The 27,918-nt window shown below is 49.7% G+C and overlaps 1 protein-coding gene across 6 annotated transcripts in view; it reads right to left on the reverse strand.

Moving 5' to 3' along the window:
* Nucleotides 1-880: 880 nt before the first annotated feature.
* Nucleotides 881-27,918, reverse strand: part of FERMT2 (FERM domain containing kindlin 2) — a 49,876-nt gene continuing 22,838 nt past the window's right edge. For 2 of the 6 annotated variants that reach the window (XM_048306900.1, XM_048306905.1), the window contains 14 exons: nucleotides 20,299-20,433; nucleotides 16,783-16,815; nucleotides 16,111-16,336; nucleotides 15,889-15,991; nucleotides 15,352-15,459; nucleotides 13,581-13,715; nucleotides 11,908-11,957; nucleotides 9,601-9,725; nucleotides 8,125-8,231; nucleotides 7,573-7,794; nucleotides 5,190-5,210; nucleotides 4,587-4,711; nucleotides 4,141-4,282; nucleotides 881-2,224 (listed from right to left, as the gene is read on the reverse strand). In XM_048306900.1, coding sequence (XP_048162857.1) covers nucleotides 2,051-2,224; nucleotides 4,141-4,282; nucleotides 4,587-4,711; nucleotides 5,190-5,210; nucleotides 7,573-7,794; nucleotides 8,125-8,231; nucleotides 9,601-9,725; nucleotides 11,908-11,957; nucleotides 13,581-13,715; nucleotides 15,352-15,459; nucleotides 15,889-15,991; nucleotides 16,111-16,336; nucleotides 16,783-16,815; nucleotides 20,299-20,433 — 1,706 coding nt within the window. In that variant the 3' untranslated portion in view covers nucleotides 881-2,050. The remainder of the gene's footprint in view (nucleotides 2,225-4,140; nucleotides 4,283-4,586; nucleotides 4,712-5,189; nucleotides 5,211-7,572; nucleotides 7,795-8,124; nucleotides 8,232-9,600; nucleotides 9,726-11,907; nucleotides 11,958-13,580; nucleotides 13,716-15,351; nucleotides 15,460-15,888; nucleotides 15,992-16,110; nucleotides 16,337-16,782; nucleotides 16,816-20,298; nucleotides 20,434-27,918) is intronic. The other 4 variants (XR_007204260.1, XM_048306903.1, XM_048306901.1 and 1 more) reach the window with 4 other exon arrangements.

The raw sequence follows: 27,918 nt of genomic DNA on the forward strand, positions 1-27,918 counted from the left end.
AGCGGGAGCATCCCTGGCACGTCCTGAGCGCTGCTCCGCCCCGGCTGCGCTCCCGCGGGAGTGGGAGGAATCGCCCGGCCCCACCGGGCCACCCCTGCTCCGGGATTTTATGGTGCAAGGGTGCAGCCCGTCCTGCGACACGTGGTGTGAGGCTCAGTGCAGAAATGGGGAGATGAATTTGTGCCAGGGGAGGCTTTGATTGGATATCAGGGGAAATTCCTTGATTAGGCACTGGAACAGCTGCCCAGGGAAGCAGTGGAGTCACTGAAGGGATGTAAAAGCTTTGTGGATGTGGCACTTGGGGACACCCCAGTGGTGGGTTTGGCCGAGATCCTGTGATTCCCTGAATCCCCGGGCTGCTTCCCCACTGCCCGGCCAGGGAGTGGGATCTACAGGGGACCTAAAGTGGACTCCAAGAGAGCTGGAGAGGGACTGGGGACAAGGGATGGAGGGACAGGACACAGGGAATGGCTTCCCAGTGCCAGAGGGCAGGGATGGATGGGAGATTGGGAACTGGGAATTGTTCCCTGGGAGGGCGGTGAGGCCCTGGCACAGGGTGCCCAGAGAAGCTGTGGCTGCCCCTGGATCCCTGGAAGTGTCCAAGGCCAGGCTGGACAGGGCTTGGAGCAGCCTGGGCTAGGGGAAGGTGTCCCTGCCCATGGCAGGGGGTGGAACAAGGGCTTTAAGGTCCCTTCCAACCCAAACCATTCCAGAATTTTATAACTTTGCCTTTTGGTGGCATTTGTTTCAGCAAACTCGGGATAAGGCAGCAGGAGGGAGCCCAAGGCTGGCATGGGATGGCTCCATCATCCTACAGGAGTTGTTTATGGCCTTTCCACAGCACAGTTAGACCCCAAAAACCAGGAGTGGCAGCTGAACATTAAATAAAAGATTTGACTTTTATTTAAAATAAAGTGTATTTGAACATAGTCTTGATACCACGGACTACGGGAACGCAACACTGGTTATTCCTCGGCATGAGGCGGGCACGGGATCCCTCCTCGTTAGCATTAATGTAGGAATGGCTTAATGAACCTGGTGGTCCTGGCCCCAGGTATCAGCTACTGAGGGTGTTGTGGCACAGCTTAAACTTAGATCAAAATTTACTGGACTGGAAATTGTATTTTTTGTGGGTTTTTTTATTCCTTGGTTTGTCCCCGTACCCCTTCCAGACATCCTACAGTTACTGCTGATCTATGCAATGTCCTAGCTGGCTTGTGAGACTAGTTACAAAAACTGTACAACTTTATAAAATTTGTGGTTTTTTACATTAGTTACACAAAAACCTTTACTTCATAAACCTTTTACTTCATATCGTAATGAAAAAATTTGCATATCAGAGGCAGAACAGTGACTATGCTGGTGAATACTAAAAGTGTCATAATACAATACGGTGTACAAATAAAATTAAAAAAAAAAGACAATATAAATGATTATCAAAAGGCAAGTTAAACAAATAAAACCAAGCTATAACAGACTAACAGAAGATCATCTTCGAGGCCACACAAAACTATGCTCAAAGTCATGTCAGGCACCTTCAGAGTCCTGGTGTAGTGTGAGAGGAGAGATGGCAGCTCTGCTCGGGAGCAGGACGACTTCAAACAGGTCAAATGTACAGAATAAAAACACAAAAAAAGGGAAATAAAACACTCATGCATTAAACATGATAAATAGACTTCATATAGGTTAGCCCTGGATGGCTTTACAAGATGGCTCTTCAAAAATTGGCTTTTTTAAGTCAGTTAAATCTTTATCCTGATCTGCCCATCGGAGTCTGGCTCATCGGCACTGTCACCCTGCCCAGACACGCTCTGGTTATAGCAAATTAACAGAAGTGCTCATTAGTGCACACAGATTAACTGGTCTGGTAATGCAAAACAAAACGAAAAAAAAAAAAACCAAAAAAAAAACCAACCAAAAATCCAATTATTAAAAAAAAAAAAGATACATTTCAAGCTTACTTTATTAAGCAGCATGATCTCAAAGGACAGCTTTGGAAAGTTACACATGAATATGGCCGGGGGGTCCTGCGGGGCGCGGCCGGCGGGGCTCACACCCAGCCGCTGGTCAGTTTGTAGAACATCTCCTCGTCCAGGCTCTCGTTCTGGTCCTTGGCCCGCGTGGACAGGAAGATGTAGCCCCCGATGAACTCGTGCACCACCTTGCAATCCACCTCCGTGCAGATGAACGACACCCGCACCTCGTCCGCGAACTCCACCGTCACCTGCACGGGCAGACACAGCTCAGCCCTGGCCCACGGGAACGGCTTCTCTTCCCTTCTCCCTCCTTTTTCTGGGTGTTCACATGATTTCCTACTGCCTAAGCAAAATTCTGTGATGCCAATGGAGGAGCGAGGTCAGGGGAGGCCAAGGGCTGGAGCCCCTCTGCTCTGGAGCCAGGCTGGGAGAGCTGGGGGTGTTCACCTGGAGAAGAGAAGGCTCCAGGGAGAGTTCAGAGCCCCTTGCAGGGCCTAAAGGGGCTCCAGGAGAGCTGGAGAGGGACTGGGGACAAGGGATGGAGGGACAGGACACAGGGAATGGCTTCCCAGTGCCAGAGGGCAGGGCTGGATGGGAGATTGGGAACTGGGAATTCCTGGCTGTAAGGGTGGGGAGGCCCTGGCACAGGGTGCCCAGAGCAGCTGGGGCTGCCCCTGGATCCCTGGAAGTGTCCAAGGCCAGGCTGGACATTGGGGCTTGGAGCAGCCTGGGACAGTGGAAGGTGTCTCTGCCCATGGCAGGGGGTGGAATGAGTTGATCTTTAAGGTTCCTCCCAACCCAAACCACTCTGGGATTCTGTGAATGGTGATTTGGCCTTGATGATCCTTTTGAGTTCCTTCCACCTTTAAATATCCTGTGACTTTTATTCAAATATTTAGATACTGAAGTACCTTTTATAGCCTTTTAAAATTATTTTCTATTTATTTATCCATTCATTTATTTATTTAAATTACCATTACCCCTTTTATCCCCCCTGACTCAGAAACAATCACTCAGCCTGTTCCCACCTCTCCATGGTGAGGACGTGGCCATGTTTTTTCCCTGCTTCCAGAGAAACAGGGACTGGGCAGAGACCTGTTGAAGTCTGGGCTTTCCTTCCACTCCTCCCTGGTTTTCTAAATTGAATTTTGTCCACAGAAATACTTTATGGGGGCTGGGGGAGCTCGTTTTGGAGTGACTGAACAGACCATCTATTTATTGGTGCCCATTCTCTTTTTGTCCCCCCGTCCCTGACAGCTCTGCAGGAGGGATGGGGATTCCCAACAGAGTATCCAAGCTGGATAATTGGGAGATCAGGGCTTGCAACTGACTCAAAACAATGACTCTGAGGCAGAGGGGGAAGCTAAATAATTTTTCCAGCAACTCTTAATGAGCTGCAGACTGCAGGAGAACAGCCCTCACGTATCCCTGGCAATTTTAATTGGGTGTTCTGCCAAAAAGGGAGCCCAAAAATTTGTGCACCCAAATGTAATAGCAAAAGAAAACCCCATCTCAGAACCTGGGGAAGTACTAGTTTGTTTTTTTGCTATTTACATGAAAGTCTGAGTTGTACAGCAAATGAAAGGAATTTTAGTATGGATAAGGCCCTGTATATTTATGTTATGGGTTAGGATGGAGCCTGAGCATCGGTGCTGAGGTTTCATTTCATTTAACTCTGTGGAGTTCAGAGAATGGAGAAAGTAATTCCTGGCTACAGTGGAGAAAGATTCAGGGTTTTTTTGTATGGGTGACACACAACTCCACCAGTCCCTAAAGCGGCTCCAGGAGAGCTGGAGAGGGACTGGGGACAAGGGATGGAGGGACAGGACACAGGGAATGGCTTCCCACTGCCAGAGGGCAGGGATGGATGAGAGATTGGGAACTGGGAATTCCTGGCTGTAAGGGTGGGGAGGCCCTGGCACAGGGTGCCCAGAGAAGCTGTGGCTGCCCCTGGATCCCTGGAAGTGTCCAAGGCCAGGCTGGATGGGGCTTGGAGCAGCCTGGGATAGTGGGAAGTGTCCCTGCCCGTGGCAGGGGGTGGCACTGGAAGAGCTTTAAGGTCCCCTTCCAACCCAACCCATTTGGAATTCCAGGACTCCAGGAGTGATGCCTGTCTCACTGCCAGGAGCAGGGGGAGGGGATGGGGTGTCAAGTACCATCTCACCATTTTAATCTCCCAGTTCACGTTCCACTGTTTCATGTTGCTGAAGCGCCAGGTCTTGACGGCGTCGCCCGTGCTGGCGTCCATGCGGATCAGCCGGTTGTAGGCGATGCCAATCAGCTCATCCTTCTTCCCACCCTGGAACCTGGGAGAGGGATTGATAAAAACAAGCCTGTGATACACAGAAATCCAGCAGCTGAGTTTACTTGTAAAACCATTTTTATAAATCATAATTTTAATTTCAGCTCCGGCGCAACTTCCCCAGCCAGGGATGCGCACAAGGATGTCCTTCCCCATGGCAGGGGGTTGGAATGAGATGGTCTTTGAGGGCCCTTCCAGTCCAACACAACCCAACCCATTCCATGATGATTCCAGGATGATTCCAGGATATTTAACCCACTCCCTGTATCCATTAGGGAAACACCCCACCCCAGCCCAGCCCCACCCACCTTGCGTTGAAGTGCGTGATGCCGAACTCCGGCAGCGACTGCCAGGCTTGGATGAAACGCATCTTGGCCTCGATGAGGCTCATCTGGGCCACGTTCTGGTGAGCCTCCAGGATGCGCGCCGTGATCTGCGGGCGGCGAGACACAGCGGGATTAGGGGACGGGGACCTCGGTGCCGCCTCCGCTGTCACGCGCACGGGAGCGGCTCGGGAGCCGCCGCAGATCCGAGAACGGAGAATCGAGAATTCCTCCCCATAGGTTTTACTTCAGCTCCGACTGCTCCGAGCCCACAGCTGATAAATGTGGAGCTTCCCATGTCCAGACACAGGAAAGCAAATCTAGATCGGAGCTGTCTGGAGGCAAAGAGCCACTCATGCTCTCGGGAACTTTAAGGATGCGAGTGAACAACAAGGCAAATTCCTGGTGTAGGGTTTCCAGTTTCGCCCCGTAAATCACTGGGGACCATTATAAAAACCAAGCAGGGCCCAAGTGTCACGGGGAAGGTGCAGGTTTGGTTAGTGCTTTCACCACTGCTCTCTAAACCAAAGGGGTTCTAGATTAAGTTTATTTTAAGTTTATCTTAATTTTATTGTTGCTGTCACTTACCAAGTCTCTTACATAGCCTGGCTGAAGATGGCAAGGCGAAATGAAAAAAAAAAAAAAAAAAAAAAAAAGAAAAGGAAGCAGAAAGAAAAAAAAGCAATCAGAAATATGGCAACAAAGCAAAGAAAAAGTGTAAATTAACTGCAAACCAAAGTTCAAGCAAAAAATCAAAACAAAAAACCAAACCAAAACAAACCACATGCACAATTCCTTAGGTGGAAAAGCAGCCGAAGGGAATGTGAGCAGGGACAAGCGAGCAGAGATTTGCCGCTCGTGCCGGCCCTGCCGGAGCACTGGAGTGATCCCAGCTGGGCCCTGGAGTTGTGGAGAGATGGTTTTGGTCCTGAGATGGTTTAGGTTGGATATCAGGAAAGGTTCTTCCCCCAGAGGGTGCTGGGCACTGCCCAGGCTCCCCAGGGAATGGGCACGGCCCCGAGGCTGCCAGAGCTCCAGGAGCGCTTGGACAGCGCTGCCAGGGATGCCCAGGGTGGGGTTGTTGGGGGGTCTGGGCAGGGCCAGGAGCTGCCCTGGATGATCCCTGTGGGACCCTTCCCACTCAGGATATTCCATGGTTCTGTGGTCCTGCTGGGGGGTGAAGGGGAGGATGAAGCTGCCAGTTCAGAGGAGAATTTGTACCCTCACTTTCCTCTCCACGTCTCTGCACAAACTCAAGGCCACTCTCTGGCTGAGGAAGCTCAAGAGGAAGCTCATGAGCTCACTGTGAGCTCAGCAGCTCCTTCTATTTGGGATATGTGGAGAAATGATTGGGATGCTGCTTGGGATAACAAGCAGGTGAAGGGAACATCAGCTGGGCTTCCCAGGGAGGTGTTTGCCCTTGCTGGCTCTGACACCAAACCCTGGCAGGGCACCTGGGAGCTCTGAAAATCCTTATTCTGGGTTGGTTTCTATTTCTTTTAATTTAGGATTTGGTGCTTCTAAACCCAGCCTGCCAACCCTCCACTGCTGCATGTGGAGACAAACCCCCAACAGTGGGTTTGGGGCTGGTGAGGACCCAGCACCTCCACAAATCCTCCAGCAAGGCCCACGGCCAATTCCCATTCTGGCACCTCCTGTGGGCTCCTCACCTCCTCCTCCCCCTCCTCCTCCTCCTTCCCTGTGCTGGGGCCACGGAAGGACCCTTGTGGTCAAATTCCTGACATTCCTGCAGCCTCCATCCCTCATTCCTCCCAGCAAACATCCTCTGCTGCTCCAAGCTTTGCCTCTGGCCATCAAGGAAAATCCTAAATCCACTGCTTAGCTGATGTCTGTGAGGGAGCCAGTGTCCACACCACAGCCACGTCCTGACTGGGATCATCCCCATCATGCCCATCCCCACGATTCCATGGATTTTAGTTTTATAACCAGGATACCTGCACAGTAAGCAAGTTTTCCAAGCTAATATTTTCCCAGGTGCCTCTGTTTTACCGGAAACCTAGAAAACATTATATATATATAAATATATAAATCTATCTATCTATCTATATATGTTAAAATCGTATATTTATGCAGCCTCTCCTCCATCCAAGTGGATATAAAGGCTTATTCAGGAGAATAATAAGGGCTATATAAAATATAACTCCACTGCCAGGAAATCATCATGCTGTGCCAATAAAAAGTTACATTTTTCCGGCTTCTCTGACTTGCAGCCTTCTTCTGGGCTTGGAGAAATCATATCCAGCCCCAGCCAGCAGCCTGAAGGATTTAAGTCACCAGAAGGCCACGGAGCAATGCTTTCCTTATTTTTGCTGCTGTTCTGACATATAATTCTCTTTGAGAGAATCCTGCATTTATCCCCAGTGAGGAACAGTTCAGCCCTGTCAGGCAGGGATCGGGTGGAGCATGGATGGAGTTCAAGCACGAGTCACAGCAACTCAAAAACGAAGCAATGTTCCGAGGACTGGCATTTGGAAGCAGTGGAAAAGCAGAGAGAGAAATATGCAAACCATGTTACAGCCAAGTGTGGATAAAGCACTGCAAGCAACTGCAACTCCGCTGATCCCGGGGATTTCTCCATGGATTCTGTGCAGGGGAAGGGGTTTTAACCCCAGCACCGGGGAGAGATGGGGCAGCTGGGGCCAAACCATTATCAGCAGGGGCCAAACCATTCCCAGAATGCGTTTAAAATAAACATCAACCAATTTCAAATGCGTTTACAATCGAAGGTTCCCCGCCGTGTCCATGCACATCACACGGCACAATCCCGGTGCTGGGTGCCATCCCCAGGTGCTGGATCCAAACCACACCCTTCAGTCCCATCTCATTTTAGTAACCACGTGCATCCCAGTGAGTGAAGACATCCAGAACATCCAAACCACGCCGTGTTAAACACCAGCCACCGCCGGGACGCGTGTCCAGTCCAACCAAGGCCAACAAGGGCAGCACCTACCTGCTTGTTCTTGTACTTCTTCAGGTAGCGAGGAGACACCAGGCACTCGGGGTTGATGTCGGTGTTGATCTGCTCCGGGATCAGCTGCGGGTCGGGGTTCAAATGCTGCATTTTCAGGAAGGACAGGATGTTCTGCACTTCCATGCCGTAGGAGCTGTCGGCCATGGTCTTGCCCTTGGAGGCCAGGCGGCAGGCGGCCATCCAGCTGGCGTACTGCGTCTCCTGCCCCCCAAAACAGGGACACGTGTCTGTCACAGCCGTGGGGGGACCACCAGACCCCTCCAAAAACACCCCAGGGAGCTTCATTCCCCTCCCAGCCCCAGGAGACTCCAACGTGCACAAAGATGGGCAGAAAGCCAACCAACGCGTGGCCAAAACCACACAACAAAGCCAAGGCTGATCTTCTGCTCCAAACTCACAGGAGACTTGGAGCACGTTTGGAATGCTGAGATCAGACAGGTGAGTGCATTTTCTATTTGCTTTTTAAAGAACAGCACCTGAGCAGGAGCTGATGGTGGGCGAAGAGGTGGCCAGCCCAAGAGATGAACTTACGTTGTCGCAGCGCAGCCAAATCTCGTTCATCCCCTCTGCCACTGGGATCAGGAGTTTGATGTTGAACTTCTGACCAGAGATGTTCACATCAGGGGTAACTTCACATCCTGCAAGAAGGGAGCCGGTATTTTACAGGGATGTGAGGAACTATGATTTAAAAAGTGGCAAAGAAAGCAAAAATAGGAAAAGAAAGAGCAAAATTCCCTGACTCAAGGGTCTCCAGTGGCATCTCAGTGCTGCCAAAGGTTTGTCCCACACCTCCGATGGGATAAGCACTCCACACAGCACAGAAAAAACCTGTCAGATGTCCCTTTTTCCAAGTGTCAGGAAAATGGGGGAGAAAAGCAAGACCTGATCTGAAAGCAATGAAGCCAAAGCGAATGAGCACCCACAGAACTCCTGGATCCTGCCTGGAATCAGGAATGCATCCAGTGGCTGGCAAACACCCCAGAATTTTCATGAAAGGATAGGAAAAGGTGACTGGATGGGTGTTGACTCTCACCCTGAAACCCCTCTATGTTACTTGTGAATGATGGGATGCCATGGAAGTGTTCCAGGCCAGGCTGGGTGGGGCTTGGAGCATCCCGGTTTAGTGGAAGGTGTCCCTGCCCATGGGAACAAGGTGGAACTGGATGAGCTTTAAGGTCCCTTCCAACCCAAACCATTCTGGGATTCCATGATTTTGGCTGCTACAGGCAGCAGCGAGGTGTGAGCATCCCGCTCTGGGTGCCTGGAGAGAATTCCAAGTGGTTGTGTGAGCATGGGGGGCGATGAACCGACCCTGCCACGGCATCAACGCCGCCTCCCAGATTTCTGCAAAGCGCCGTCACAGCAGATTTGTCACAGCTCCCAGAAAGGTCCTGCAGGCCAGGCCTCGCTCCCACAGCAGCCTGAGGTCGCCTGGCATCCACCCTGCTCCTGCCTCCACGGGGAGAACAAACGAGCTCGCTGCAGCTCCGTGGCTGCAGGAGCAGGAATGTTTCACTTGACATAAGCGCAGGCAGCAGCCACAGGAATTTCAGCTCTTGAGTGAGGCTGCTCCAAACCAGCACCGGGGAGAGGAGGAGAAATAAAGGCAGGAGAGGAAGAGGATGGTCTGTTCTTTCCAGTTTCTGCTGTGGGAGTCAGTGCAATCCTTTGGGTAAGTGACAAAAAGGAGAAGGGCAGGTGGAAGGTTGGAGCAAGGTTTGGAAGGTCCCTTCCAACCCAAACCATTCTGTGGTTCTCCAAGCTCTCTCTCCATGCTATTGGGGAGGTGGCAGTGCTTCCCCAAGGGATCACACATATTTCACTGCCTGCAAGTCCAACTCTGTGCCACGATATCAAACCCAGCCACCTCATTCCTTTAAACACCTTTACCCAACCCCAGGATGGAATTCCGAGGTGATAAAACAGTGGGAAAACAAGATGCAGGAGGAGCAGCCTGTTCCTGGAATAAAAAGCAGTTTCTCTTCCCCCACCTCGTGCTTCTCTTACCTCTCAGGTTCATCTGGTGAGCAGGAGTCCCGTTGGATTCCTCTTTGCTTTTATAGCAGGAGATGGAGGTATCTTTGAAGGTGCACCAGTAGGGCTTGTAGCCTTTCAACGTCAGCTTCTTGGGCCTGCAGGACATGTGGAGGGACATCTCACTTGGTCTGAGCTCCTAAAACAAGCTGCTCCCCAGGAAACCTCAGTATTTGCTCAGCATTTCAGCCCTGGAAAGCTGCTGTCAGCAGCCTGGGTTATTCCCACCCTGGCCTGGGGGCTCAGCCATCCCTTCACTGCTGGCTCAAGGAGCTGAGCTCCAATTGCAAGTTTGGACTCTTCAATCCCGTGGAGATCATTTGGGGCAAGGTGGGGGGAGTTGGAGGATTGTGCTACAAAAACAGATGTGCCCATGAACCGCTGCAAAATCTGCCTCTCCAGCCACCAGGTGAAACTGGAACCACTCTGCTCAGGCTCGGAGGGGAAGCAGCACTTCCAAGGACGTGTCAGTCACGCACACGCCTGAGTGCACCCCTTGTTTTCTTTTTAAACACTCCACAGCACAAAAGGTTTCTGTGGAAAACATGGGTTTTGCTCGATTCTGCAGGAGAACTGATGGCCTTGCAAAGTGAAGCACCTGGGACCCTGAGCTCATCCCAACACAAGCCCATGGCCTTCGCAGAACTCCAAGTATTGGAATATTTTAACCTTCCCTGATTTCTAAACCTTATTCTAAGGCTGGATCTGCAGCCTCTCATGCATCTCTTATATTTTCATGTCAGAAACAGCTGCTGAGAGTAGTTTAGACTGGATATTGGGAAGAAATCCTTCGCTGTGAGGGTGGGGAGGCCCTGGCACAGGGTACCCAGAGAAGCTGTGGCTGCCCCTGGATCCCTGGAAGTGTCCAAGGCCAGGTTGGACAGGGCTTGGAGCAACCTGGGATAGTGGAAGGTGTCCCCGCCTGTGGCAGGGGGTGGAACTGGATGATCTTTGAAGTCCATCCCAACCCAAAACATTCTGGAATTCTATGATTTCAGCTGGCAAGAGCAGTAGCCTGGCTGGCAGGGGAGAGAGAAACATTCCAAGTCTCTACAGCCACACCAGGCACATACAGGGACACATTTATAGGAGTTAAATATATGGAATACAAGGCACATGCATTGTTCCCCAATTCTCCTCCCCAGCTGAAGTGTGACAAGAGGCACGTCCAAAGCTGGGACCACTCCAAACATTGCACCATTTACACTGGATTTCTGGCACTAAAATACCACCTGACCCCTGGTTTTAGGAGCAAATGGAATTCTGTGTTCAATCTGACAGCCTCAAATCCCAGCCCCAGGGTTTAGGGCCTGACTCGAGTGAGGAACCAGCAGCTTCTGGCTGCTCCAGCCCCTGGTGCTCCAATTCACAGGCAATTAGCTCCCAGAGTCGTGCCTAATTTGATTGGCAAATCAGCAGATCAAGGGGAAGACCAAGTTTTTTGTTTGTTTGTCTGCTCAAGGGAGGGAAGAAACACCCACTGAGGGGCTGGGCACAGCCCTGAAACTTCGCCCCAATTAAGGCAGACCACAAGCCCAGATAGAGGCAGAGACCTCGGTAATTTGCCTTTGGAGAGGGAGAAGGAGTTTTCCGAGCAGAGAGTGCCAGGTTCTGGCTCCAGAACCAAACAATTCATAAAATAAAGGCTTGTTCCAGAGCTACTTCACTGTCTATAGCTTTTTTTCCCCCCCCTCTATCCTACAGCTCTGCTGTGAAATCCCATCAGTGTTTCCAGCTTCCAGAACTTTCACTGCAGCAGGCAATAAATTGCAAAAGACGGTCGTGGCTGCCAAAAATGTTCCTCCACGTCCAGACGCTGCCATTCCCGGTTTCCACGAACCACCAACCGAGTCAAAGCAAGCTAAAAAAAACCCCTAAATCCTGAGCAAGCTGGGAGAGGGGCAGAGTCAACTTAACCTGCTCCTTTTGGCATGGAGAGACCGGGATCCCGGCTGGACAGAATTCCTCCAGCCTCCTGCAGACCAGGAGAGGTCTTTGAGGGAGGTTTTTAGGTTTTGCTCCTCATTTTAGGATGGTCTGTTCTCTCCTGGGCATTAAATGTGTTAAAGAAACATCCCAGCACACACTGCTGGCTCTGGGATGCACCACAGCAGGAAAACACCTTGAATTTTGTATTTGAGAACCAATCAACTTCGGTATGGAATATTTTGAATATCTTAAGGCCAGGAGATAAAAACCAAAAGGATATTAAGAGGCAGGACCATGAATTATTCACAGCCATTACCAGTTCCACAAGCAGCTCTTCCCATCAGCACTTACTTGAAGACTTTAATGTAGTCAGCGAGCTCTGGGATGGAAGTGATGTCACCCTGGAAATCAAAGATGATCCCACTCACCCGCCTGCCCCAGCGCAGCTGGAGCAGTGCGATCAGGAGGGAAGGGATGTGGTGCAGGGCAGGGAGCCGGGAGCCCCATCAGCGCTTAGGGGTTGTGAAACTGCTGCTGAGAAAGCCTCAGCCACTTCCTGGGAGAAGCAAGGGGTGAAAAATCCAGGGCGCAGCTCTGCTGTTTGGAAAGCAGAGGACGAGGCTTTGTTTTCCTTTGAGGAATTCCTGCTGCGGCCGGGGCCAATTCCCAGCCGCGGGGTCAGCGGCGGTCACGGCAGCAGCGCTCGCACAGGCCATTTTCTCCTCCCTTCAGTTATTCCTGGTGCTCCAAACTAAAGGCAAAGAGGCACCTCCACAGAGAACTGACTGGGGAAGGGATTTTGAAGTCTAGAAAGAATTTTTTCCCCCCCCCAAAATTTTTTTTAAATATTGAGTTTAAATTCCCTTTTTTTGCACAAAGGTGGCACTCGCAATTCCCAGGAGCTGGAAGTAAAAGGGTTTTCGAGGGACAGGAAAAGGGAGGATTGCTCCAGGAGCTTCCAGTAGCAGGAGAGTTTACTTTCAGTCTGCAACGAGAAACTGTTTACAGATAGCACAGGGAAAAAAATGCAGAATCTAAACAAACAATCCAGTAACTGCCCATTATCCGTATTCAATTACTCGAATGCATCTGGAAGTGGCTCCTGCTACAAAGCCCTACGGAAAGGGATGGGTTTTTTCGGATGAATCATTGTCCTCCTCGCTCCTGCCTGGCAGGGACTGCTCCTCAGTGATGTGTTTCAAATCTGGTTTTGCGGAAGAGATTAGAAAATATGTCTTGGTGATAAAAAGTTGTTGTTGTTTCTGGTTTATATGGCAAAGCTCTGCTGCTGTTAATGCCAATAAAGCGTCTAAGGATGGATGTAGCTTCAAAAAGCCCTGTCATAAACACTTAAAAAATTATGTGAAGTGGAAAAGTGGAAAATTTCAGAGATTTTAGGGGTGGAAAGAGACGGTTTAAATGTGCAAAATGCCTGGAAAAGCTGTGCTGGGCCAAGGCTGACAGGACTGAGTCCTTTTAATGCACTTTAATTTTCAGGCTTTATATTCTGAAAGGTGGAAAAGCAGTGTTAAAACAGCATATCGAGAAAAAAAATCCCCAAATGCTCTGAAATACAGACCTAGGCTAAAATCCAGTCTAATAAAAATAGGATTTCATAAGCCTAAATTAGTTCTGAAAATCCAGCAGCTGCTTTAGGTGCTGTAAAACGTGAATTAGAAACAGTGGAAGAGGAACCTCAGTGTGGAAAACTCAGTTATTCGGGAAAGTCAGTAGTGAGGATAAAAATCAATTTCATTTCCATTTAGTTTTCCATTCTTTCATCAGGAGGGTGGCTTGGGGCACGGGGGGATCAGTAAGATCCTGGCTCCTCCAAGACTTTTCCAGATGCTGCCCAGGATTCCCTCTTTGTAGAGCTATCCCTTGGTATCTAAAATCCCTGTATTTTAAAGAAAATGTTATTGGGGTGTGGGCAACGTTCTCATCAGAATTAGGAAAAAAAAAAAAAGGGAGAGGAAGTAAATAAAGGAGGTTGGATGTCTGGAAAAACTCCCTGCAGCCCTTACCAGGATCGTCGACGTCTTGCCACCTTCCAGGGTGATTTCCAGGTCCGAGAGCGCGGCGTCCACCTCGTCCACGTCCTTGTCACTGTGGTTCAGGTGGTTTTCCGAGGACATGATGGACAGCTTGTTGATGTGGTACTGGAAGGCAAGGACAGGGTCACACCGGGATGCTCCTGTGACCCCAGGATCCCGCGGGATCATCGCGACACAGCCGCCATGCTTGGGAAGTGGAGTGGGAAACTGGAGTGGAAAACCAGGAGCAGAGGCCAGCAAACACTGGAGCGAGTGTTTGCTGAGTCAGGAATGGCCATCTTGGATGTTTCCAGTGCAAGGAGTCTCCAGGCAATGATCCCTAAAGGACATCTCTGGACTGCGCAGGGCAGAGCTGCTCTTTCCACTGGGCTGAGGGTGGAAGGGACCTCTGGAGGTCACCTGGTCCCATCCCCTGTCCCAGCAGGGCCACCTGGAGCTGTTGTCCAGGGCCACGTCCACCTGGCTTTGGAGTAACTCCGGGGATGGAGACTCCACAGCCCCTCTGGGCAAACTGCACCAGAGCTCTGTCACCCTCCCCGTACAAAAACGTTTCCTGATGTGCAGAGGGAACCTCCCATCTTCCAGGCTGTGTCCGTGGCCTCCGCTCCTGCCACTGGGCACCTCCGTCCACCCCCTTTCCTGCCTCCTACCAGGTGTTTATGGACATTTTTAAGATCCCCCCATCCCTGGAAGTGTCCAAGGCCAGGTTGGACGGGGCTTGGAGCAGCCTGGGATAGTGGAAGTGTCCTGGCTCATGGCAGGAGGTGGAACAAGATGATCTTTAAAGCTCGTTCCAAGCCAAACCATTGCAGGATTCTATGTCTTTGCATCTGTTTTCACCCCAGAAAACCAAAACATCCATAAAACCTCACAGGAAGGACCGTGCCCAACCCACTCCGGAGCAGTTGGATATAAACTGAGTCCTTATATTTCTGCTTTCTGCTCTTTTGTTCCTGGGAGGGGCTCTTGGAGAAGGCAGCCCTGCTCCTGAGGGGGACATTTCTGCATCCTACAGCTCCAAGGTGTGCCAGACCACACGGAACAAATGCCTGCCATCCCTCTCATGGAAGTCAATAGCAGGTGGAGCATTTATGCCAAATCACAGTGAGTATTTCATAAAGCAGATAAATAAATAGTTCTGGGAAAGCCACAGATTATCCCCAGCTGGTATGAGGACAAAGAGCCAGAAAGGCACAGTTCAGTAACCCCGTGTTCATATGGGATGGGTTAAGAAGGGCAAAACTAGAAGTTAAGCTAGATATAAACATGTTTGGTAAAAGCAGGTCAAGTTCTTTTTTGTGAGGGATAATCAGTGGCAAATATTTAAATTATCTCATGAACTCAAGTGAGGAGCTGGAGATGGGAAATGATCCAACTTCTACCAGCGTGAGGAGGCCAAGCTCCCACCACAGATAAAGTGAGGCCTAAAACACGATTTTAAACTGAAGGGGAGGTTTTGATGGGATATTGGGAAGGAATTCTTGGCTGTGAGGGTGGGCAGGCCCTGGCACAGGGTGCCCAGAGAAGCTGTGGCTGTCCCTGGATCCCTGGAAGTGTCGAAGACCAATTTGGAGCAACCTGGGATAGTGGAATGGGGTTGGAACTGGATGGGCTTTGAAATCCCTTCCAACCCGAACCATTCTGGGATTCCATAACTTCGTTTATCAGATTAATCAGCAAAGAAGTCTGCAAACAGAATCAAGTCTAACCCAACCCAGGAGCTTGTGGGGCTGTCCCTCACCTGCAGTGCTGCAAACATCATCATCTCCTCCTCTGTGCACTCGATCTCCTCCAGCAGGATTGCCCACTTGGACTGCTCGTACAGCTGGTTGATCCTGATCGCGTCGTACTGCGGCACAGAAACACGGAATGCTTGGAAAACCAGGAGCCCAGCACAAGCAAAACCACCCCATCTACTGGAAGCTATCCCTGCCCACAGCAGGGGGTTGGAATGAGATGGTCTTTAAGGCCCATTGCAACCCAAGCTAATCTGGGATTCTGTGATCTCTCATCTCAAAACAACATTTCGATCTGAGACTGAAAATCCTCTGCCACTGACACAAAGTGGCTTTAAGAACTCTTAAAACACCTCTAGCAACACCTAAAATCCCTGGTATATAGGAGCACAAATCCTGGGTTTGATGTCTTCACAACCAATTTTCAAACTTCCAGGTTTTTTTGGGAGATTTACCAATACAACAGAACGTTAGAGATCCAGGCATCCTTTGCTCCTAAGGATGGAAATTCCAAAATGCAAGTGGAACAAGGAGCTCTGTACCTTTGGATTCAGGTCAAAAAAGCTGTAGTACTTGAACCGGAGTAGCAAAGCCTCGTTTTCTTTCACCTCCTGCTCCATCAGGGATCGGGACGAGTCCAGCCACCTGTGAATTGCCAACACGGGATAACACACACGGAACGCTCCGGCGGAGCCGCCACGACGCTCTCGAGAACACAACTAAAAATCAGCAAAAAACCCCAACTCCTCGGCTCCTGAACTCACCCTTGGTTGATTTTGGCCTTATCGAGCAGCGTCTGGGGCTTGTACATTTTGGCTAAGGACTCCGGGGAGGTGACGGGCTGGCTCACGGCCAGGATTCCTGGGTTGCCCTCGGACAGGGCGCTGTCGCCGAACCAGGCGGACGTGGGGGACAGGGGGCTGCCGTCGTGGGCGTCGTAGGTCGGCGTCATCGTTTTGCTATAGAGTCCTGGGCTTGAATAGATATTTCCTACCAGCGAGGGGAATAAAAGCCGGGAATTAGCCCAGGGCCAAGCCCTGCCCGCTCCCGGCCACGCCGGCTCCGCGCAAATCCGGAGCTGGCGGATGGAAAACCTTCCCTTTCTATCTTTCCACTATGGGAAAACACTGCGCTGCTTGTTCTCCCATGAAAACCTGTCCCTCTCCTCTCTCTCGGCTCTTCTCCAAGAGCAAAACTGATGGAAAACTCATTCCAGCCCAAATGATGGGAGAAGACACAGATCTCCCACGGCGGGAAGCTCCTGCCCCCTGAGTTTCTGTGGCACCTGGGACATGAGTGGCCCCCGACTTACCGGTATTACCTGTTGCTTAAAGATTTTGGAAGTCAAAAGTTTTAGAGGAGCAGGAAAATAAACTAAGGGTGCAGCCAAAGAGACCAGAGGCAGAGGGCAAAAGTCCTATTGAGGTGGAGCTCACCTTTGACGGGGCCGATGTAAAGAATATCGGTGCCTATAGAGAGGGAAAGAAAGGAGGGAAGTGAGAAGGCGAGAGAAAGTCACCCGGAGAGTAGGAGAAGGACAGAAGCCAAAAATGAGCATTTTTGGAAGAGGGCAGAGCAGCACAGGTGAGGTTGAACCACCCAAATGGAGCATCTGCAGCAGCGCTGGTGGCAGCAAAGCAACTGAAGTGACTTCCCGTTATTTTGCTCACGTTCCAAGAACAGCTGGGCATGGAAATGTGGCATTCCCGGATGGAAAAGCTTGCTGAGGTGGCCACACAAATTCGGAATTAATGTGCTGAGCGAGTGGTGCAATGTGGTGCCAAACTGATCCCCAAAGCACACGTTACTCCCAGGCCTTTCGAAGCTTCACAGCTCGTACCGACTCAAAGCAGACAAAAAAACCCCCAAACACTTTAAAATTATTAATTTGAAGAGAAAAAACCAAATCCAGCTCGGTATCTCACAGCTCAAAATAGCTGAGAGCTTAACACAGAGGTTGTGGCTGCCCCATCCCTGGAGTTGTTCCAGGAGAGCTTGGATGAGGCTTGGACATCCTGGTCTCTGGAAGGTGTCCCTGCCCATGGCAGGGGGTGGAACCAGAAGTGCTTTAAGTCCCTTTTAAATCCCTTCCATTCCAAACCATCCAATGAAACAGCCCCTCTTCATCTCATGGGAACTTTGAATTTTAATATAAAATCCAGATTTTCAGAGTAAGGGAGGATCAACCACTGTATCCTGATGCCAGGAATTCCACTGTGTACACACATCGGGCAAGGAGCTCCCTCAGCATCACCTGCTGGGCATAAATCTGCCCACCAGCACCAGAAGGTGCAACACCACACTGGATTTTTGGGAAAGGGCTGTGTCCTTCCTAAATCACGAGCCTGCAATTCGAGGCACCCAAACAAGGCCTTTTGTGCCACCTCCCGCTGCTGCCCCGAGCCACCACCTTGGGCCACGCTCCAGCTCCTTGCTCCAAACCATCCCTCCAGCCTCATGGCCAAGGAATGACAGAAAACTGAGCTAGACTGGAAAAGTCCAAGACCAAACCAATGGAAAAACCTTTCTGAACCCTCATTTTTCACGATGGCCATCTCAAGGAGCAGGAAGAACAGCGTGAATCAACAGCATCATGTCAGTGACAACCAACATCATGGCTAGGAAACGCCAAATAATTACAAACCTGATTCTAAACTGCCTGGCAGGATGGAAAATGAAAGTGAAAACCATCAAAAAAGGATGCTTTTAATGCTCCTGCTCGTTTTGCTGGCATCCCAGTCTGGATGAATCATCTGGGGACCTGTAAACACTGTGGGTGCCAAGACAGATCCAGCAAACCAGGCACGAGCAAAAAAGCAGCAGGAATGGTCAAGGGATGGAAAAATCCACCTTCATTTGCAAGGAAAAGGCCAGGGATGATTTCCAGGTTCTTAGATGAGGTACTTTGGGAGCTGGGACTCCACAATCCTTAGGGTCCCTTCCAACTTGAGCTATGCTGTGATTCTGTGATTCTAAAAGCAGCAGAAAAGGTGCTCTCCCCATGGATTGTTACAGCCCTGGAGCAGAGAACTCCAACAAAAACCACCCATAAACCCCCATCGCTTCCATAAATCACTTCCCAAAAGAGCTCTTCCCTCCTCCCCATCTACTCTTGCTGCTGCCCTCAGCCTTCACACAGCTCGAGCACACAGGGCTGAGCATCAGCTGGACCAACAAAAGAAAATCCCACTTTTTGCCCCAAACGGGCAGGTTTTTCCACGAATATCCCCCCACACTCCTTGACTGAGTGTTTGCTCCATCAGAGCAAAGCTTGCCCTGCACTGTTCTCATCACTTTCTCCAAACACCCGGAACATCTCAAAAGAAGCTTCCCTCAAAAAATGTGCCCCAGGCAGGCAGTGTCATGGAAAGTTCCAGCAGAAAGAGCTACAAATTTGGCTAATTTATATAAACAAGTGACTACAGGTCTTCTAATGGAAAGTGTTGGGCAACACATCCTGTGGGTGTATTGACAACTCTGCCCACCGGGATTTAAATGGTTTCACTGCCAGGTTTGGGGTACTCAGTGACAAAACACTCCCAAGACATTGAAATCAGCACCTCCTGAATTATTAATTAGCTTTCCAAAAGCTTTCAGCAACACAAACTGATGTTGGAACAACGCTAGAAATGATTTATTCAGATGAAACCCACGACTTTTATCGAATGGCACCTGAACAGGCAGGAATTCAACCTGCTGCGAGTGATTTCATTCACAAGGAGAGCAAAACCAGCCAAGTGACTCACTGGAAGAGCCATAAATAATTAAAATAAACCCCAGCTTCTGCACACATTTCCCCCAAAGCAGGCCAAGTCTTTCCTATTAATCTAACAGAGATGCTCTCTGTGAACACTGGCTGTTGAAAAGGCTCAGAATGGACTTTCAAGACGAAAATGCCAAATGGAAATGAAAATTGACTGGAGCCTTGCCCAAATTCTCTGAGCCAGGAGTGGGAGAGGACAAGCCCAGAAGTATTTTGAAGTAGCTGAGAGGAGAAAGAGTGGGATCAGAGCAAAAGGAGGATTATTTTTCCTTGTTCCAGACCCGTGGTGCACATCACCCTGTGCAGCCAAAACATTTTTGCCTGCAAGCCCTGTGCCACCACTCCATGACCTTCCCTGCAGTTGATTTAACATCAATTAATACAACTTTGCTGAATTCCAAGGTCGTTTTTTCAATTAAAGCTGCCCTGCTTCCCTTGGGTTGCTGGATTTAAACCCAAGAGCTCTGGCAGCCAGACACGTCTCTCCTGCTCGCCACCACAACCTTCTCCACAAATCCATTTGGGATAAAGTGCTCCCACTTGGCCAATATTATGGTTTAAACTCCTGCCATTTGCCTTTGGACACCAGACTTCCAGCAGCCATGGAAAACAGCTGAAAAACCCCTCTGCTTGCAAACACCTGCATGAATTTGCTGCCTGTGGTAACTCCGTCAGGGATGTTACTCCATGTGGGACATTACTCCACCAGAAATTCTCTTCCCAATCCTGCTCTGGATCTGGAATTCAGACTGACCAACTACCCCCCAGCAATAAAAGGATTTATTTAGCATCACAATCCACAGCTACACCCTTCATGTAAGGCGACACTAAAGCAATTAATAAAACACTGGAACAGTGGCACAGCCTAAACCACACCAGCAATGTGACATTAGGAACGATTTTCCATTTAACTCCTTTCTTAGCAGGGTGAGAAAAGCTCTCAGCAACATCATCTGAGTGTTCCAGTGGCCACCCTCGGGCTCTGGTTTGTTTTGTGAAGCCTGGGGTTGCTCTGCTCCTGGGAATGCGTGACAGCTCCAGACATGCATTCGTGTGACCGAGTGTTGCAGCCTGCCAGGACTTGTGCCATGGATTTGGGGTCTGTTTCTCTCACAGACCTTAAGAAATTCAATCAGCCCCACACTGCTGTGCCTTTTTTTCCCCCACTCCCATTTTTTTCCCAGCTCACCGGACCCCGGCGTGATCAGCGGCCCCTCCAGCTCGAAGGTGTCATCTTCACACTGATCATCCAACTTCTTCTTTTTTTTCTTTGATGGATCTCTGGGTTTCCTCAAAAGGGAGAGTTCTTCTGGATGCCTGATGTCTGGGGGGGTAAAATGGACCACTTTTATAATGGCAGGATGGGAAAAAAGAAGGAAAAAAAAGAGGAGAAAAGGGGGAAAAGAAGAACATCCTTCCATTAGGAACAACATCCAGCAACACCCAGTATCTCCCTTGGATGAATTTCTGCAATGGTTAAAAATCAAGTTGAGAGCATTTTCCCTGCAAGCCTGTTGGAAACAAGCACTGTCCTTGGCTGGAAAGGTAACATAACATTTGGATAAAACGTGGAATTTCCCAGGCACAGGCACTCGAATGTAAATGTAAGCACTGGCAGATCCCGTGACAGAGCCTAGTAACACTTCCAGACATCAAATATAAATAATAAGAATTAAAACCCACATTAATAATATAAAATTAGAAATATTATATAATATAGGAATACACAATGATATAGAAATAATGTAAAGAAATAGAAATACTCAGCCATGTAGGTAACAGGTCAGGTCCTCTCCCTTCCACAGGAGCAATCCAAGAGTTAACCATTTATTTACACATCACACTGGAAAGTTTAAAGCCTATCCTTTACCCACTTTTTAAAGAGATTTTGGCCAAAGTGTTTCCTTCTCACAGCAATTCTTTCCCATCTTCCTGCCCAGGACCAACCTGAACAATGTGAAACCCATTTAAAACGAGGAGCATCCCATTGCATTCGTGTTTCCAGCCATGGGAATATGGGGAGCAATGGAAAAGGGAATTTCCATTTCCCACCAAGGCAGTACTTGGGTCTGCTGCAGTCAATTCCAAGTGGGAAAGGGTTTCCCAGGAAAGCAGAGCCTGCTGTCTGTTGTACCACTGAAACCACTGAGGGACTGGAGCAGGACCAGGAGTCCTTGTGCTTGGTCAAGATGTGGGAACTGACCTGGAGAAGGATTCACCTGGGCATGGAGCCATCCAACTGCAGTGGTGAAAGGCTGCAAAAAGCTTGGAGAGCTCTGAAATACAGCTTGGATTGGGAAAAGATGGGACGAGAGGGCTGGGGGTATTCACCCAGAGAAAGGAAGGTGCCAGGGAGAGCTCAGAGCCCCTTGCAGGGCCTAAAGGGGCTCCAGGAGAGCTGGAGAGGGACTGGGGACAAGGGATGGAGGGACAGGACAGGGAATGGCTTCCCAGTGCCAGAGGGCAGGGATGGATGGGAGATTGGGAAGGAATTGTTCCCTGGGAGGGTGGGCAGGCCCTGGCACAGGGTGCCCAGAGCAGCTGGGGCTGCCCCTGGATCCCTGGAAGTGTCCAAGGCCAGGCTGGACACTGGGGCTTGGGGCAGCCTGGGAGCAACCCATGGCAGGGGGTGGGACTGGATGAGCTTTTCAGTCCATTCCAACCCAAACCATCCTGTGGTTCTCTGATGATTCTATGGAGCCCATGGGACATGCCTGAGCCTGGAAGGAGTTCTGGAGTCTCCCCTGCAGCTGGTTGTCCATGTTGAAGCTCCTGTGTTGTTTCTTACTCTGTTTTTTGCACCTATCACCCCAAAATGCTCAGCTGCAAATCTGTCCCTTTGGAATGCCCTATGGAAAGCAGCCCCTGGTCCCATTCCCACTGCAGGAGAGATCAGGAGACAGGAGCTGGCTGCAGCCAGGCTGTGTTTTCCCACCCACAGGAATGCTGCAGGACACAATCAGTCATTATCCCAAAGAGGAGCAGCTCCAGGGCTGGGATCTCACCACGTGCTGGCAGCAGTGGGAGTTCCCCGAGCACTCCCAGGCATGGGATTATAATTAACACTGGAATTTGGTCCCCAGCTGGTGACTGGAGCAGGACACACCCCCACACTGCCCACCCACACCAGCACCTTCCTTCCTGCAAACAAGCTGGGAAATACCACACTGGGAACTCGCCCCATCCAGGTGATCTTCAGGGATGGATCCCACTAGCCCTGGCATTCCTGAATCCACAGGTCAGGCACTTCAGGATTTAACCATCTTTTACACTGTAAGTGTCCCATCCCATCCCATCATCTAGTTTTAATTTAAGTTTTATTTTTATTTATATTCTTGCAGTTATTTACTTACATATTTATATATATATAAATATTGTATACATACATATTTTTATATATTTATTTTTAGAAAGCGTAATTTATTTTAAGGGTTTTTAAACTTATATATTTATATTTATTTATTTCAATCATATCATTGAATTCCAGAATGGTTTAGGCTGGATAGAACCTTAAAAGCCCATCCAGTCCTACCCCCTGCCACGGGCAGGGACACCTTTCCACTATCCCAGCTTGCTCCAAGCCTTGTAGAATCCAGCTCTGAACACTTCCAGGCTAAAAATATACACACTAATATATCTATATGGATTTTAAAAGTATAAAATACATAGATTTAGGTATCTTTGTATTTTATTTTATATATAAACTTTCTGAACTTACGATTTAGTTTTATTTCTATATTTATAGATATTTATTCCTATATTATTGATCTATTTTAGTCCTTTTAATATATATCAGCTTTATCTAATTTCAGCTTTAATTTAACCCTCATTTATTATTTCTCCACACACATCATCCCATTAAACCCCATCCCTGCCCCCACCACCCACCCTTTCAGTTTCCCTGCCCAACTTTTTGACCATTTCTAGCAATAAATACCTAGAGCCTGAATGCAGCCAGCTCCACGCATTCCCATTTATCCCAGCCAGCTTACCTCATGGAGCAGGAATCTGCTGGGACAACCGGGGTCACGCGCAGGGGACAAGAGGCAGCACAGCCTAAATCGAGGAGTTCCCCTGGTATTTTGGAGCAAGGTTGAGGCTCTGAGGTTTATTTATGGTGCATTAACAACTGCTGGAGCCTCTCAGCTGGAAGCACTCAGGGAGGCCGGGAGAAGGGCTCCGGGCCAGGCTGGGATTCTGGAAGCGATCGCCTGGAATCGGCCCAGGGCTTGACCATCTGATATCAAAGAGACTTTTTATAGTCCCTCAGTTGTTCCTGATGCTCCCGGCAGGATAGGAAGGATCCAGGGCAAGTTTTCAACAGCTGCTTCCAAAGAGCACATGGCTGCAGGGCATGGAGCAGGCAGCACATCCTTGGGATGCCGGAGCATCCCGGCATCGGTCCCATGGATAGGCGGCAAATTCCTCCTGAGCGCATTCCGATGGATGCGCCATAGACTGCAGGACTTTACAAAGGCAGCTGAGGGAAAGGCTTCAAACTGAAGGTTTAAATGGGATTTTGGGAAGGAATTCTTGGCTGTGAGGGTGGGGAGGCCCTGGCACTGGTCTGTGGCTGCCCCTGGATCCCTGGAAGTGTCCAAGGCCAGGCTGGACGGGGCTTGGAGCAGCCTGGGACAGTGGAAGGTGTCCCTGCCCATGGCTGGGGTGGAACAGGATGGGCTTTAAGGTCCCTTCCAACCCAAACCATTCTGGGATCCTACAGAAAGGAGTCAGAATGGTCTGAGCGTGGAAGGAAGAGTTTTGGAGCTCAAAATATGATCAGAGAGGTGGCTTTGAATCTCTTGGATGAAGCCATTTTACTGCCTGCAGCATCTTCTCTTCCATTTGCCTGCGAGACCCTGCCTGTGCCTGCTGTCTCTGGCTGAAGGGAAGTCCTTGGCCTTTTTCCCTGTGTAAGCTCTCATTTCTCACCCAGCCCCTGCACAGCTCACCCAGCCCAGCTGTGCCCATTTATCTCCCACCCCGAGACAAACTCCAGAGCTGGGATTAAACCCTCTTCCTTCACAAAGCACCATCTGCACCCTGCAAACTGACTTAAAGAAAGAAAAAAGTATCTTCCATACAGTGTGTAAAATTCCCAAGTTATGCTCTTCTGCACCAAATCCACCAAGTGAATCTTGAAGCTGTTGCATCTTTATCCACCAAGGTGTGTTGTGATGGGGATCCCAAAATGGTTTGGGTTGGAAAGGACCTTAAAGCCCATCCTGTTCCACCCCCTTCCATGGGCAGTGACACCTTCCACTATCCCAGGCTGCTCCAACCCTGTCCAACCTGGCCTTGGACACTTCCAGGGATCCAGGGGCTCCCAGTCCCACAAGAAATCAGATTTTTGGTTTTCTTACATCACACATTTATAGAACACAACATCATTGACTGGAAGGGCTGAGTATGGACCAACTTCCCCAAAAGCTGAAATGATGGGAAATCACACTACTTTCAGCATTCAGTTCTCATATATATGGAAAATAATGAGATACAAAGAAAATTTTGATGCAGAAGGAAAATTAATGTTCCAAAGAAGCTTTCAGCATCCCATTTCCCACCCCGTTTCTGGCTCCCCTAAAGGCCGGAGGGCTGGTTCACCTCCTTAGTTTTCAAACCATAAAAACTCCATAAATTTACTGGTAGAACAGAGCATTGAGGGGAAATCCTCTCTTTAATGCTGATCCAGCCTCCCTCCTCCAGGAAATGTGTTCTGAAGTGGGATATCTCTAGGAAGTGGGACTCTCTGCACTCCATCACTGCTCCCTCCAACCAATGACTCATAAAAATTACAGCCTTTGTGCATCACTCTGACGAATCTTAGAAAAATGAGACCTCAAACCCCATTTTTCTACCATTTCAGACTTACAACCAAAAATAAAGTATTTTTTTTCTTGGAATGAGTGAATTCTGTGGATGGTTTTTCACAGTGTAAGTTTACAGAATGAAGTATCCGACTTATCTGCAACATAAATTCTCTCGAGATAAAAGTTTTGCAGAACAGACCAGAGGGGGGGGAAAAAAAAGCCAGCCAAAAAAGAAACTAAAAAAGGACTTACATAACTTCAGAAGTGCCTGGAGATAAGGCTGTGGTTGTGCTGGACTCTGGGCAGTATCTGATGGAGCAGATCCTCACCCCCTGGCACAGTTTACTGGGTCTGTACATTCAGAACATTTTATTATGGGTTCTTCAGATGCCCAGGAACTTAAATATTTATCTGGGCAAAACCCAAGCTCTCCACTCACTGCCTGGGGCCCTGCAGCTCTGTCAGGACATCCCACAAAGCCTCTGGAGATGCCCAAGGAGTGCTATGGGTGTGGAATCAGCTGGGGCTGATTTTCCCAAATTCTGGGTGGAAAACCTGTTGACTTACAGATTTGCCAAGGGAGCAGCGATGTGCAAAACCACCCAAAAATGGGGTCAGTGGGGTTTGCAGGGGTGTGAATGTTTGTGCCAGTGGTTCCCAGAGACGAAACTGGGCACCACCAGCCAGGAGAGACCCAGGAGGAGAAGGAAAAGGAGGAGGAGGATGCAGCCAGTGGTGGTGGAGCCAAGCATTACTGCAAGGCCAATAAAAAGGGCCATTGGAGAGGCAGAGTCAACAAACACTTGAATGTTTGGATGCTTTTTTCCATAAGTGGGACGAAATCCCCAGGCTCCCGTTATCTGGATGCCTCTTGGAGCACAGGCAGCACTTCAAGCCTTGCCCCTGAAGTGGCTGAACTGCAGCTCGAGGCCAATTAAACTCCATTAATTTAATCCCACAAACAAGAGAAAAACAATCCACTTACACCCTCCCTCTGCCTCGGCCCATAAGGAGCAATCCAACTCATTCCAAGTTTTTGCCAGCGTGTCCTAATGCCTTCAGGATGGAAATCTATTTAAAGGGTCTCTGTCAACAGCAGAGTAAGGATGAAAAAATTCTCTGACTCACACGGTGACATAAAACCTGATGCTCCTCCACACGCAGAACATGCCTGGGGTGGCGACAGGGGGGAGGGTGGAGAGGATTTTTTTTCCATCTTAGACACTTTGTAATTAAATCTGATTATTTCACTGACCCCAGTTCCTGGGGTTGGTTGGGATCCTGCACGACAGCTGAGCACGGGCAGGCAATAAAAGGGGAAAATGCTGCAGTTGGCAGAGGAACACTTGGGCCCTGCAGTTGAAAAAGCTGAGGACGTTGCAATTTGGCTGGCTCTTGAAATGGGAAGATTTCCTTCCACACCCATTCCCTGGACATATTTAGAAATAGCTGTGCCACTGCCAAACCCCTCTGCTTGTGGCAGGGAAAGGCAGCAAACCCATCCTTGGTGTTTCGCTGCCTCTGTCTCCCTGTGAACGTCATCCCCGAGCATCCTCCTGATGCTCCTGAGCATCCACAGCCTGTATCCCAAGATCCCAAATCATTTAGGTTGGAAAAGACATCCAGGATCATCAAGTCCAAGCTGTGCCTGACCCCCACCTTGTCACCCAGCCCAGAGCACTGAGTGCCACATCCAGTCCTTCCCTGGACACCTCCAGGGAGGGGGAACTCCAACACCTCCCCGGGCAGCCCCTTCCAATGCCCGACCACCCTTTCCATGAAGAAATTCCTCCTGAATGCTGGTGTTGCTCCCCATATTCCTCCCCTGAGATGTGCATCTACCAGGACTTCATGATTTCAGCTCCATGATTTCAGGAAAAACACTCCTTTATTTACCAGCAGGATGTGAAGGAAGAAAAGAAGGTTTAGGAGGTTTGCAGTGGGACGTGGTCATTGCCCTGTGCAGGACCAGGAATTGGACTTGATGATCCTGGTGGGTCCCTTCCAATCAGGATATTCTGTGATTCCACAAACTCCAGACAGCTTTGCCTCCTGGAAAGCAACTGGGCCAGGGATGCAGCTCCACGTGCCTGTCACAGAGCCCTGGGAATGCTGCACATCCACTAGCAAAGGGTTTCAGTTTTGCAAAAAAAAAAAAAACAACCCAAAAAACAACAAACAGTGGCTTTTTATAGAAGTCTTTTTGGCAACGGAGGGCGTGGAAATATTGCAAATACTTCAGGAGTCAGAGGACGTTCTGTCCTGGAGCAGGGAACGTTTGGAAAGGGAAAAAAAAGGTAGGGTCACATTTGGCATCGGGACGGTGTCTCCTTCCCTGGGCTGGGCTGGCATCCTGCCACTCCCAAATGCCACTGTCACCAAATGCCACTGCCACCTTGGCTCAGGCTGCATTTGGTGGCCAGAGGCTGAGGCAGGGAAGGCTGGCTGTCACTTCCCATCACTCACTGAGTCTCAGGAACCTCCTTATTTTGGGGACAATGGGAAGCAGCCCATCACCCTCACGGGACTCTGCGCATCCCATTGCTCCTTGCCTGGCTCCACAAGCTCCTCAGGATGAGACCACCCTCACCCTGTGCAAGAAGGGGAGCTGGGGACAGAGTGGGATGTGATGTGGGCATGGAAACTGCCACAGCTGGGCACAGGATGCTCCCCAGACTTGGTTTTCCAAAACAGGTGACTAATTCCCATGGATTACAAGGCAGGAGCTGGGTGTGCGGCTCCACCAGACTCTGGGGAAATGAAAGAGCCTGGAGAGAATTCTCTGTCTTACACAGCCTCAGGGTGGGTAGGGAGGGATTGGTCATGAATTTTGGAGTGTTTCCTCTCAGAGCTGCCTCCTCCCAGCCCTGGCACTGAGTTGTCCTCTCTGTGCTCCCATGAACATCAACCAGCATTTTCCCTGCTCCTCTTCTCAGGCTGGAGGGCAGCAGAGGTCCCAAATCTTCACAGCCAGGAGAAGGATGGGAGCTTTCCTGCTG

This window comes from Corvus hawaiiensis, chromosome 6 (genome assembly GCF_020740725.1).
Source record: "Corvus hawaiiensis isolate bCorHaw1 chromosome 6, bCorHaw1.pri.cur, whole genome shotgun sequence".
NCBI classification, from domain to species: Eukaryota; Metazoa; Chordata; class Aves; order Passeriformes; family Corvidae; genus Corvus; species Corvus hawaiiensis.